General features: G+C 45.4%; 1 protein-coding gene across 1 annotated transcript in view; it reads left to right on the top strand.

Moving 5' to 3' along the window:
* Positions 1-157: 157 nt before the first annotated feature.
* The window catches only part of Rrn3 (RRN3 RNA polymerase I transcription factor homolog (S. cerevisiae)), a 40,300-nt gene continuing 27,354 nt past the window's right edge, over positions 158-13,103 (top strand). Inside the window, exons 1-11 of the mRNA XM_013011205.1 lie at positions 158-266; positions 1,606-1,711; positions 3,191-3,247; positions 5,668-5,757; positions 5,845-5,974; positions 6,717-6,776; positions 7,058-7,121; positions 8,591-8,660; positions 9,854-9,952; positions 10,494-10,586; positions 11,909-12,047. Coding sequence (XP_012866659.1) covers positions 178-266; positions 1,606-1,711; positions 3,191-3,247; positions 5,668-5,757; positions 5,845-5,974; positions 6,717-6,776; positions 7,058-7,121; positions 8,591-8,660; positions 9,854-9,952; positions 10,494-10,586; positions 11,909-12,047 — 997 coding nt within the window. The 5' untranslated portion in view covers positions 158-177. The remainder of the gene's footprint in view (positions 267-1,605; positions 1,712-3,190; positions 3,248-5,667; positions 5,758-5,844; positions 5,975-6,716; positions 6,777-7,057; positions 7,122-8,590; positions 8,661-9,853; positions 9,953-10,493; positions 10,587-11,908; positions 12,048-13,103) is intronic.

The following is a 13,103-nucleotide window of genomic DNA, read 5'->3' as shown; positions in this document are numbered from 1 at the left end:
GGGGGGGGTGAAAGTCGGCGGCGCGCTAGCCCGTCCAGTTCACCATGCTCCCCCCCACACGCCGGCTCTGATTGGCTAGCAGCCGCCGCTCGCACGCGCGACTTCCGGGGCGGGGGCGGGGCTTGGGAGGAGCCAGGTTTCCGGCGCGAGGCGCCTTCGTCGCGGTTTTCGGCCCAGATGGCGGCCCAGGTCGTTCACACGCGGTATCCCGGAGAGGCGGCACCCTCGGCTTCGGCGGCCGCTACTCTGGAGACGACGAGGCCCGGGTGAGGTTCGGGTGTCTCGCGTCTGTGTCCCTGGGACCGAGGCCCGGGGCCGGGATGGGGGAGCGGCTCTGGAAGGACCTGGGCCCTCTCCTGGAGCGGAGGCGGGCCGGGGCGGAGGCGGTCGCGGGCCCGGGTCCTGGGCTGGTGGGTGGAAACGGCCAGCTCGAAGCGGCTGTGCTCGGTCCCGGGCCCCCAGCCACCCCTTCCTCCCTCCGGAGGCCCCCCCGTCCTTCCCAGGCCCCCCCATCCTTCCCAGCCCCCCCACTCCCATCCTCTCCAGGTCCCCCCTGTCCTTCCCAGGTTCCCTCCCCCCGTCCTTCCCAGGTCCCCCCCATCCCCATCCTTCCCAGGTCCCCCGTCCTCCACCTTGGGCCGGCCCCCATCCACTCCCCCAAACGCCATCCACCTCCCTGGGCCCCCCTCACTGCGTTTCTGGACTGTCTTCTCCTTTGCTCTTCCCTCCAGTGTTACGGATGGCAGATCGAATCCTAAATTTTGTTAGAAATTTATTCGACCAAAAATAAGCTGTACACTCAATTCCAAAGCATTTTAAACGGTGTCGTAGCCAGCTTCTAATCTCTTCCCCCTCTCCTCCATTCAGCACTTTTCAGTAGGATGCTTTGTGTTCCTGCTGACCTCTGCTTAAAGCAAACACTTAGCATCCTATTCAAAATTACTTATGAATTACATCCTTAACTGTGTCAGATAGGGGGCATTGCCAACAGAGTGTGTGTGTTTGGGGGTGGTGGTGGTGGCAGTAAATAGACCAGTAAATAAGTGAAAAAGGTAGTTCCACATAGTGATAAATTCAATGAAGAAATATGACAGCTGAAGTGTGGTGGTCCAACCTGGAGTCAGGGATCCAGGGATCACCGTTCAAAGTGGGATAAAGTTAGGGAGAGCCCCTGTCCAAAAATTAAATAGCTAAAAAATAAAGGAACGTTTTAACAATACAGGAAGGCAAAGGAAAAATGGATTTGTTAGATTTTTTGGTGGAGAAGCATCTAATATTGGAGCTTCATTGTGAATGAATGTAACCTTTAGCTTTCTGGGAAGACTGATGTTTGATAGAATGAGTACTAACTAGCTCATCAAGTTGAAAGAACAGAAAGGACACTATGCTTGCCATAAAACAAGTGGTTGGAGATGAGATCAAAGGTGGGCAGGGGCCAGATTAGCAGAGAATCTTCTGGGATGAATATGGAGTTTGGATTTTTGCTTTTCATTGAGTGAGGGATGAAGCCATCACTGGGCAAGAATGTCTCACTGATAGGTGTTCTGTAAAGGTTCCCTACTATTCTGTCATGAGTTTAATAGCTTGGTGATCTTGCTTCTGCAGAATTTCAGATATGCTTACATTAGAGAATGACTTCTTCAATTCTCCCCCAAGAAAAACTGTTCGGTTTGGCAGTACTGTGCCAGAAGTCTTGCTGAAATACAAAAAGGTAAGAAGAGATGGCATGAGCATTGGGATTGTTGGCTGGAATACAGAGCTATTCTACCAAAGATAAGCTAGGTGGTGGGAGGTGGGGGTGGTTAGCAATAGAGTGTGCTTTGGCTGTGGGTTCAATCCCCAGTGCTTTAAAAAAAAAAACAAAGTCTCAGTTTATATAATATTGTCTACCAGTATGGAAATCAAGTAATTAGAGATTGTATGGTGCATTTAGTTAAAAAAAGAGTAATAAAGTGTTTGATGTGTTTTTACAACTTCAGATGTCATATTTACTAAGAATCTTTTGTAAACATTAGCAAGTCCTAGAATAAAAAGCTGTTAGGACATTTTATTTTACTTTGTCTTATTTTTTTGCCAGTCCTGGGGCTTGAATTCAGGACTTGGGCACTGTCCCTGAGCTTCTTTTGCTCAAGGCTAGCACTCTACCACTTGAGCCATAGCGTCCCTTTGGGCATTTTCTGTTAATGTGGTACCAAGGAATCAAACCCAAGGCTTCATGTGTGCTAGGCAAGCATTCTACCACTAAGTTATATTCTCAGCCCACATTTTATTTTGTTTATTTTTTTGTGGGTCCTGGGGCCTGAACTCTGGGCCTGGGCACTGTCCCTCAACTCTTCAGCTCAAGACTAGAGCTCTACCACTTGAGCGACAGCACCACTTCTGGCTTTTTCTGCTTATGTGGTGCTGAGGAATCGAACCCAGGGCCTCCTACATGCAAGGCAAGCGCTCTACCACTGAGCCACCTTCCCAGTCCCCCACATTTTATTTTATTTTTTAAATATCTATATTTTTGAGCTAGGATCTTGCTATGTATCCTAGGCTGTTCTTGAATTCAATATATTTTTTCTGCAGCCTCTTGAAAACTTGGATTATAGTTGTGTGCCACCATGGCAAAACATTTTTTTCTTAAGGAATTGCCTAAACATTACTTTGAAAGAATAAAGTGGGGATCTTTGTGTTAGCTTTTGGTTCAAGTGATTCTACTAGATCTCAGAGATCTAGTGAAAGAGACACTCTAAATGACGATGTTTATGTATAATACTTACACATTTATTTGAATTGATACATATTAGTTCTCTTTTTTTCTTTGAGAATTTTCGAGGGTATCAAGAGTAGCCATACCTATCTATACTCTAGCCCTCAGGAGGCCGTGAGTTCTGGATTGCTTTGGGCTACAATCAGATTCTGTATCTCAAAACAAACAAACCCACCCAAAAGAAGAGCATCAATTGTAATACCCAAGTGTCAGTATACAAATATAGCTAAATATGAATGGCTTTTTGGGTACTTGTCATTTTTTTTTCCCCCGTCTGCTTCTACTCACATGAATTCTGTCAATTGTGTCATGGTTTTATAATGGCAAGGGATATGTGAAAGTGACAAGGTTAATTCCACCAGATGGTGAGGGATGTTGATACTGCACAGGAAACCACAGTAATTATCATTTAACCCTCCCATTCTTCTTGTTCAGGGTGAGACGAATGACTTTGAGTTGTTGAAGAACCAACTCTCAGACCCTGACATAAAGGTAGGTTGTAATTGCGGAGTAGGTTGTTAGTTTGCACTTTGCAGGCTGTTCTGTATTTCAGAGCTGGATCTTTTGCTCTACCAGGAGCTGTTATACTCCATTGAGGACATTTTATAATGGCTGGAAACTTTGGTTGTGACAAATGGGAATTAGGGGTGTTGGGTTGACAGGGATGATGTAAAATTAGGGAAACTTTTTTCCCCTTCAATATGTAGAAGTTTGAAAAAAAAAAAAAGAAACTGTTTCAACTCAGGGCGTTATGCTTACTGGGCAAAAAATGTTTTACCACTTGAGTCATACCCCTAGTCTCTATTGGCTTTTGGTTTATTTTCTTTTTCTTGCATTTCTCTAGTTTTTGCTGGGGGCTGGCCTCTGATGAGATCTTCTTATCTCTGTAGCTGAGATTACAGGTGTAGACCTTCACACCCAGCTTTGTTTTGTTTGTTTTGTTGTGGTTTGAGGCTGGAACTCAGAGAGAGCTTTGTCCTTTCCCCCCTCCTCCCCCCATGGCTAGTATTCTATTTGAGCCATACTTCCAGAGTCCAATGTTTTGCTGGTTAATTGGAGACTGTTTCCAGGACTTTTGTCTGGGCTGGCTTTGAACTGTGATCCTCTAGGTCTTAACCTCTTGAGTAGCTAAGATTATAGACACAAGCTATTAGTCCCCACCCAGACTTGTTTCTCATCTACCTCTGACGGAGATGTGTCTGCCTAGAATTATTACAGTTGCTCTAGACTAGCAAGTCAGACTCATTATCTCCCTCCCAAGTCCCTGCCGCTGTAAGTTCAGCTGTGTGTGGCTCTCCCAGGTCCTGAGCTGGGAGCCTTGGACTTTTCTGGACTTCCACCTTCACTTACTGAACCTTAGGGAAAAAGATGTTGGCTCCCTCCCCACTTTGTTAGTGCACCTTAACAGTGTCTGATCCTGCCGCCCCACCCCCATCCTCTCCAGAGGAACCTGACTCATATGACTCCAAGAGGGCATGTCTGGGCATGTCACTTTCTTTTCAGAAAAGCTTCACATCTCACTGCACGCCCTGTTCCTCACTGCACGCCCTGTTCCCTAAATTTGTCACTCTTCACCTTATATCTTCCCGTGCAACTAGAGCAGATCCTCTGTCCACCGTGTTTGAGCCTGGGCTCTGGCTCCACTGCTTCTCTCCCTTACTAGCTATGTGACCCACAGTCAGTTTTGTACTGCAGTACAATGGAGTCACTGCCTACGTCATGGGGTGGTGGTCAGGAATGACTGAATTGATTACATGGCTTGGTTTGGGTGTTCTGTTGGTGGTTACTTCTGTTACTGGCATTGTTACTGTAGTCTTCAGAATTCTTCACTCATTCAGACCCAGGTCTGAATGGTCAGCTTCTTAATTTTTTTTTTTGGTAGTCGTGGGGCTTGAACTCAGAGCTTAGGCACTGTCTCTGAGCTTCTTTTGCTCAAGGCTAGCATTCTACCACTTGAGCCACAGTGCCACTTCCAACTTTTTCTATTATTATTATTATTTTTTTTTTTGGGTCCAGTCGTGGGGTCTGAACTCTGGGCCTGGGCGCTGTCCCTCAGCTTTTCAGCTCAAGGCTAGCGCTCTACCACTTGAGCCACAGTGCCACTTCCAACTTTTTCTATTATTATTATTATTTTTTTTTTTGGGTCCAGTCGTGGGGTCTGAACTCTGGGCCTGGGCGCTGTCCCTCAGCTTTTCAGCTCAAGGCTAGCGCTCTACCACTTGAGCCATAGTGCCACTTCCGGCTTTTTTCTTTCTGCTTATGTGGTGCTAAGGAATCGAGCCCAGGGCCTCATGCATTCAAGGCAAGTGCTCTACCACTGAGCTACCTTCCCAGCCCTATTATTTATTTTTGTCAGTCGTGGGGCTTGAACTCTGGGCCTGGGCACTGTCCCTCAGCTCTTCAGCTCAAACCACTTGAGCTACAGCGCCACTTCCGGTTTTCTGGTGGTTTATTGGAGATAGGAGTCTCACGGTCTCTCCTGCCCTGGCTGGCTTTGAACCTCGATCCTCAGATCTCAGCCTCCTGAGTAGCTAGGATTACAGGCGTGAGCCACCAGCGCCCGGCTGCTTCCAACCTTTTCTGTGTGTGTGGTACTGAGGAATTGAACCCTGGGCTTCATGCATACTAGACAAGCACTCTACTACTAAGCCACATTCCCAGTCCGTTTTCTTTTTCTTTTTCGGGTCCGGACATGGGGCCTGAACTCTGGGCCTGGGCGCTGTCCCTCAGCTCTTCAGCTCAAGGCTAGTGCCCTACCACTTGAGCCACAGCGCCACTTTCGGCTTTTTCTGCTTATGTGGTGCTGAGGAATTGAACCCAGGGCCTCATGCATGCAAGGCAAGCACTGTACTGCCACCTTCCCAGCCAGAGGATTTGTGATTTTGATAGAACTTTTCTTTGTTTAACTTGAGGATGAACAGATCATCAGCTGGCTGCTGGAGCTCCGCTCTTCCATCATGTACCTGACCAAAGACTTCGAACACCTGATTAGTATTGTGTTGGTGAGTTCATTTAGTTAATATCATGGGCTAGTAAGTGCTTCTTGTTTTTGAAACTGTATATTTATCACTGTCTTCTCCCTTGTCTAGAAATTGCCTTGGTTGAATAGAAGTCAGGCAGTGGTGGAGGAGTACTTGGCTTTTCTCGGGAATCTTGTGTCTGCCCAGACCGTCTTCCTCAGGCCCTGTCTTGGCATGCTGGCTTCCCACTTTGTACCTCGTGAGTAGTTGTGCTCTGCTTATCAAAGCCAGCTCCTTCCCCTTGTCCTATCCCTTTCCCCCTGCCCTTCCTTATTAGAAAGAAAAGAGGTTCACAATTAATTTAAACTAATTAATTTAAACTAATTAATTTGGTTCTGCCTGAATGGCAGAGTCCTCTGTGACACAGGACACCAAGGCAAGGAGTAGAAAGTGTGTGTTATGTGTTACTTACTGCATGTGATTTTTTTTTTTTTTTTGGGCCAGTCCTAGGGCTTGAACCCAGGGCCTGGGCACTGTTCCTGAGCTTCTTTTCCTCAAGGCTAGCGCTCTACCACTTGGAGCCACAGTGCCACTTCCAGCTTTTTCTGTGTATGTGGTACTAAGGAATCGAACCCAGGGCTTCATACATGCTAGGCAAAGCGCTCTACCCCTAGGCCATCTTTATTAAAGCACACTGGGGCTTTTGCCACCATGGATGTGCGTGCTGGTATTCTGGAGGTACATGTCCCCTGTAGGGATGTCTAGGCCCAGCCTTGGTTTTGACAGGTTGTCCCTTGTTTTAATGAACCTCTGACAAAGTCTTAGAACTTCATCTCAGATTTTGTAGCTATGTAAGCATTCTCTGGTTGCTGTACTTTCTCAAATGGTGAATCTATCATTATACTTGGCTTGAACTATGGGAAGAAACAGCTTTCCTGTATAGGCATCATTGTGTTAGGTCCATGACAGATGAGTGACATGTGCTTCTTTTCCCTCTAAAGCGCGAGTGATCGTTAAGGAAGGTGACATAGATGTTTCGGAGTCCGAAGATGAAGATGATAGTAAGTATAGAGGGATTTTAAAGCAAAGAACACCCCTAGATTGTGGAGAATGTGATGGATGACTACAAAACATTGTGGAATCTGTTCCAACAAGTAGATGGCAACACATGTTCTCATGTAATTACTCCATTTAATCTTGATGGCTGTAGAGAGGAATCTTGAAATTCTCATTTCTCTGATAGATTCCTCACTCTTGCTTTTAATTAGTGATTTCAGCTTCAGGTTCTTGATTTTTCAGCTCTTAGTTTTGACGGTCACATGCCCAACTTTTCTCCTTATAGATCTTCCTGCGATTTTTGACACATGTCACCGAGCCTTGCAAATAATAGCAAGATATGTCCCATCGTGAGTATGCTTTTGTTACTTTGAATCTTAACATTTGATTCTTAAGAAACTAAATGGGCTGGTATATATCTATAGCTGTGTGGGTGTATATACATGTACACATATATGTATGTATATATATATATATGTGTGTGTATACATATATACACACACACACATATGTCAGCAGTGGCGTGCTTGACTGGCTTGTGGGTGTCTGGTTCTATCCTCAGCACCACAAAAGAGGAAAGGAAAGAAAATTGTAATCAGGTGAAAGCCATAAAATATAAGCGACATCCGTGTGGGCTATGTGTCATGATGCTGGCTGCATCATGTTGATGACGTCACTTTTTATTGAAAATAGTGCTTCTGTTTTGTTCACGTTCTTTAACCATTTTGAAAAGCTTACATACCAGTTCTCCCGCAAATTTCCTGTGGTATTTGGAATTTTGCTTTTATCTTCAACAGATATGGTATCGAAATATTTTCACTGAGAAATCCCGATGTGTATTTGTGTCATGCCATATGAATAAGAAAACCTTTGCAGGTTTGTGGGTTTCTTTTTGGAGGGTAGATTTCTAGGTTGATTTTTTTTTTTTGTTAACAAAGAATCCAAGTTGGTGTTCTTTTTGCTTTTTTTAAAAAAAGTAATATGTGTGGTGGGAAATGTTTAGACTTAAACTGAAACCCTTTTAAACTTTTATTTTTTGTCGGTCATGGAGCTTGAACACAGGGTCTGGGCTCTGTCCCTTAGCTCTTTTGCTCAAGGCTCCCACTTGATTATTTTGAGTTGCAGAACTACTTCCTGTTTTCTGGTGGTTAATTGAAAATAAGAGTCTCACGGACTTTCCTGCCTGGGCTGGCTTTGAACCATGATCCTCAGATCTCAACCTCCTGAGTAGCTAGAATTCCAGGTGTGAGCCACCAGTGCCTGGCTTCTTTTAAACTTTTATTTATTTATTTATTTTTGTCGGTTGTGGGGCTTGAACTCTGGGCCTGGGTGCTGTCCCTCAGCTCTTCAGCTCAAGGCGAGTGTTCTACCACTTGAGCTACAGCGCCACTTCCGGTTTTCTGGTGGTTTATTGGAGATAGGAGTCTCATGGTCTCTCCTGCCCGGGCTGGCTTTGAACCTGGATCCTCAGATCTCAGCCTCCTGAGTAGCTAGGATTACAGGCGTGAGCCACCAGCGCCTGGCTTCTTTTAAACTTTTAAAGGAGGAAGCTCCTCTTTTAAGTTGCTGTTAATATGAAGTTAAACCATTTTTTTCACCTTAGTTTTTAATTTAAAATTTTTTATTAGCATCTATTGTACACCATGGCCATTTTCTATTACTGGTTTTCATTAATAGATTTTTCTGTGGAACTATACATTTCTTTTTGTTTTGGAAGTGTAGGGGTTCTTGCCTGCCTCCCATCTGTCTGTGCTCTGGAATTGGGGAATGTGAATTTTCTTAGCAAGTGTAGTTTACATGGATTGTTTTGTTTTAATAGGACACCATGGTTTCTTATGCCAATACTTGTGGAAAAGTTTCCATTTGTTAGAAAATCTGAGAGAATACTGGTAAGAACTCTTTTTCACAAAGATAATGGGAATATTGTTTCATGTGATTGTCTTTTAAGTTATGCTAGTTTTTCTTAAAAGTTCTTTTTTAGATTTTAAATTTGAGACTTAAGATTTTGATTCTGGGCTTGGGAAGGTGGCTCAGTGGTAGAGCGCTTGCCTTGCATGCGTGAGGCCCTGGCTTCGGTTCCTTAGCACCACATAAGCAGAAAAAGCCAGATGTGGTGCTACGGCTCAAGTGGTAGAGCTTTAGCCTTGAGCTGAAGAGCCCAGGGACAGCGTCCAGGCTCAGAGTTCAGGCCCATGACTGACAAAAAAAAAAAGGAATTTGATTCTGATTCCTTTCTTAGTGAGTACTGGGAATCCTCCATACCTTTTTCTTACTTGCAAGAAGTTAAGAGTCCATTTCAGAGGCATCATTAGAGGCCTAATGTTGACACATGATAATCACTGGATAATAGCAGATCATATGTTCCTGTCATGCCTTGCCTGAGCAGAGAAAGCGGAACTTTTGGAGGCATGCAAATGGGGCTTGAATGCAGGACCTCATGCTTTCACTTGGCTTTTTTTTTGCTAAAGGCTAGTGGCTACCCCTTGAACCATGCTTCCTCGTTCTGGCTTTTTTGCAGGTTAATTGAAGATACAAGTCCCTTGGATTTATCTGCCTGGGCTGGCTTGAAACTGTGATCTTTAGATCTCAGCTTTTGGTGTAGCTAGAATTACAGGTGTAAACCACCAGTCCCCAGCTTCTGTGATATTTACATCATCTGTGTGCTCCTCATGAATTCCTAGTGTCTATATCACTTTGTGTTTCCCCCCATAAGTGGTTAGAGGCACTAAGGAGGAGTTACTAACTTTTGCTCTTGTTTGTCCCACTGTGCTTCCCATGGACGGTTAAACCACTGCATAGCTAGGAAAATAGATGTCAGGCTGAGGGAGGAAGATCACTCATTTGAGGCTAGCCTAGTATATATACTGAGACCCTGTCTCAAAAAGAAGGAAAGGATACAGATACAAAAATTCTGAATGAATATAAGAAAAGCAAGACTAACAATATTTGAGAAGTTATGCACTGTGTGCAGTTAGATGGGCAAAGGCTCCCTCAGGAAATGGATGCATCAGCCCTGCCCCACCTGCTAGCCTGGCTCTGACAGTAACGCCAAGTGTTGATTTTTGTCTGTGTTATACTTCAGGAATGTTACGTCCATAATTTACTAAGGATCAGTGTGTATTTTCCTACCCTGAGGCATGACATTCTGGAACTTGTTATTGAGAAGCTCCTCAAGTTGGATGTAAGTACTGGACAAACTTTTTCCTTCTGGTTTGCATTTATGGAATGATTGTGTTTATGAGGTGCCATTGCTTCCTCCTAATGTCCTGGTCCTGCGTGTGGGTATGCTGGGGCTGCAGCAGTCCTCTGGCTGGGCGCAGGCCTCCCCTTAGTCCCACGGAGGTCGAGTACTGTTGCTGAAGCTGCTGTGATTGGGATGAACTAGAGGCAGGGGTACTGGTGCTGTTCGGGTGCTGGCACTGTCGGATGGCAGTCAGGAGGGCATTAAGGAGAAGTGAAAATGACCTCTGATCATGCCTTTCTGCTAGGTGATGGGCGAGGTGCTTATGGACTGTGTATGTGAGGGCCTTGTGCAGAAAGAGGGAATGGATGTTTGAGTAGTTCGTGTTGATTTCATATGCATACACAAGTTTGGAGTAAAGGGACTTGGATTTTAGTATTTAGTTCCTTCCTTCCTGACCCAGACCACTGGGCAGGTTCACACCATCATGGTGGTGATGCCCACTGTGCTCATTGCTGTTCCTTTGGCTTCCCTGGCACAGGTCAGTGTGTCCTGGCAGGACATCGAGGATGCTGAAGAGGCTGCGGCCCATGCTCGGGTTGGGACGGACTCGGCCGAAGGACTGTTCAACATGGTCAGCATTTTTTTTTGGGGGGGGTCTGGTCTTGGGGCCTAAACTCTGGGACTGGACGCTGTCCCTCAGCTCTTCAGCTCAAGGCTAGCGCTCTACCACTTGAACCACAGCTCCACTTCCGGCTTTTTTCTTTTTGCTTATGTGGTGCTGAGGAATCGAACCCAGGGCCTCAGGCATGCAAGGCAAACGCTCTACCACTGAGCCACCTTCCCAGCCCATACATGGTCAGCATTTTTAACGGCCAGTGGCCTATCCTCCTTTCCAAAGAGTCAGAAGTATTCACTAAATCTGAGAGTGCTTTCTGACCTGAGGAGGTGGCTGGGTATCTTCCATGTTTACTAACCTTGCAACTATTTACTTCATTTTTTATTGAAACCTTGGGGGTTGAACCTGGGGCACGCTCTACCACTGAGCTTCCTATCCAGCTGTGGCATGCGTGCATGTGCGTGCATGTGTGTGTGTGTGTGTGTGTGTCTGTCTGTCTGTCTGTCTCCTGGGGCTTGAACTCTGGGCTGGGTGTTGTCTCTCAGCTCTTCAGCTCAAAGATAGCACTCTACCATTTTAGCCACAGCTCCACTTCTGGTTTTCTGGTGATTTATTGGAGATAAGAGTCTCCACGATTTTCCTGCCCAGTCTGGCTTTGAGATGTGATCTTCAGATCTCAGCCTCCTGAGTAGCTAGATTACAGGCATGAGCCACTGGTGCCTGGCTGCTTAAAAAACAAAACAAAACATTGTTAGTAAAGGTGATGTACAAAGGAGTTACAGTTCTTTCTAAAAGTCAGGTAAAGAGTACATTCACGGGCTAAGAATGTGGCTTAGTGGTAGAGTGCTTGCCTAGCATGTATGAAGCCCTGGGTTTGATTCCTCAGTACCACATACACAGAAAAAGCTGGAAGTGGCACTGTGGCTTCAAGTGGTAGAGTGCTAGCCTTGAGCAAAAGAAGCTCAGGGACAGTGCCCAGGCCCTGAGTTCAAGCCCCAGGACTGGCAAAAAACCAAAAAAGAGTACATTTGCTTTTGGAGAATGTCCCCTCTTCCTGTTTTCTCCCAGCCAGCTGTGGCTTTTAATTTGTGTTGATGGTACTGGGCTGTGAACTTTAGCCTGTGAGTTACTGGAAAAGTGCTCTACTTCTTGAGCCATACCTCCACTTGAGTGTTTTTGTTGGTTGGTTGGAGATAAAAGTCTTGGATTAGTCTGCTCAGGCTGGTTTCAAACTTGAGTTTCCAGATCTCCGCCTCCTGAGTAGCTAGGGTTATAAGAAGGAGCTCCTGGTGCCAGGTTCATCAGGCTTTGTATTGACAGCTTTTCCTCCTTCAAAGGATGAAGATGAAGAAACAGAGCATCAAGCAAAGGGTGACCCCGAGCTGCGAGTTCAGATGGCCCATCCTGTAGCTGAGCGCCTGGACATCCTGCTTGCTTTGCTTTTGTCCTACATCAAGGATGTCTGCTATGTGGATGGTAACCTATGACATTGCCACTCATCACTCTGGGTATTCCCCACGCATTCCTTCTGGCACAAATCTGAACTCTGAACCTGGAGAAAGCTTTAGAGAGGTCTGCTATCTGCCACGGTAACACAGATTCAGGCTCAGTTACATGGCGCTTCCAAGCCCTTGGTCTTTGCCTGTTGTGTTCAGAGCTAGTAGTGGTGCTTAGCAAGCTCTATGCAGAGCTGAAATTAGACTTGAATTGCTTGAGATGTTTAGACTGCTCTAGCCAGCACCAGTGTGTAGTGGTTACCTGGCTGAGTGAGTTAGAGTTAGAAGTTGAAGGCCTTGCAGCAGGTCAGAACTGTTCTGAGCAAATCTGCAGGTGAAGACTTGACATTTTCCTAAGATTTAAGGATGAACTTCATTTATATGAAACATAAATGAAAAAATACGTTTTTGAAGTGCTGGCAGTCAGACAAACCCCGGGCCCCCAGATGCCAGGGACCAATCCTAATGACTGAGTTCTAGCACTAGCCCCACGTACGTTTTCTATGAATTTGAGAGGTCTAGTGAAAATTAAGTAAATTTGTGAATATGTGCTTTTATTCTGCTGTACTGGGGATTGAGCCTAGGGTCTTGTGTGTGCTAGGCAGCATTCTACCTTGAGCTATGCCCTCAGCCCAATTAAAAACATATTTTATGCCATTCACTGTTTTAAAATTGTTTTTTTGGCCAGTGGATTTAACTGGTATTTTTTTCATTATTATAAATAACAGCATAACAAACCTCACACGTGTATCTTCAGTTATTTGCTTATGATAAATTCCTGGCAAGGGTTGTGCTCAAGTTATATATCTGACTCCACCTGTAATCTTAGCTAGTCAGGAGGCTGAGAACTAGAAGATCAAGGTTTGAAGCCAGCATTGGCAGAAAAGTCCTAGAGACTCCACCTCTAATCATCAAAACACTGTACTGGAGATGTGGCTCAAGTGGTTTCTTATTTTTTTATTTTTTTTTGGGTCCGGTCATGGGGCCTGAACTCTGGGCCTGGGCGCTGTCCCTCAGCTCTTCAGCTCAAGGCTAG

This window comes from Dipodomys ordii, unplaced genomic scaffold, assembly GCF_000151885.1.
Source record: "Dipodomys ordii isolate 6190 unplaced genomic scaffold, Dord_2.0 Scaffold14, whole genome shotgun sequence".
In the NCBI taxonomy this organism is placed as follows: Eukaryota; Metazoa; Chordata; class Mammalia; order Rodentia; family Heteromyidae; genus Dipodomys; species Dipodomys ordii.
The sequence above is the reverse complement of the archived record's forward strand: the minus strand, read 5'-3'. Positions and strand labels throughout refer to the sequence as shown.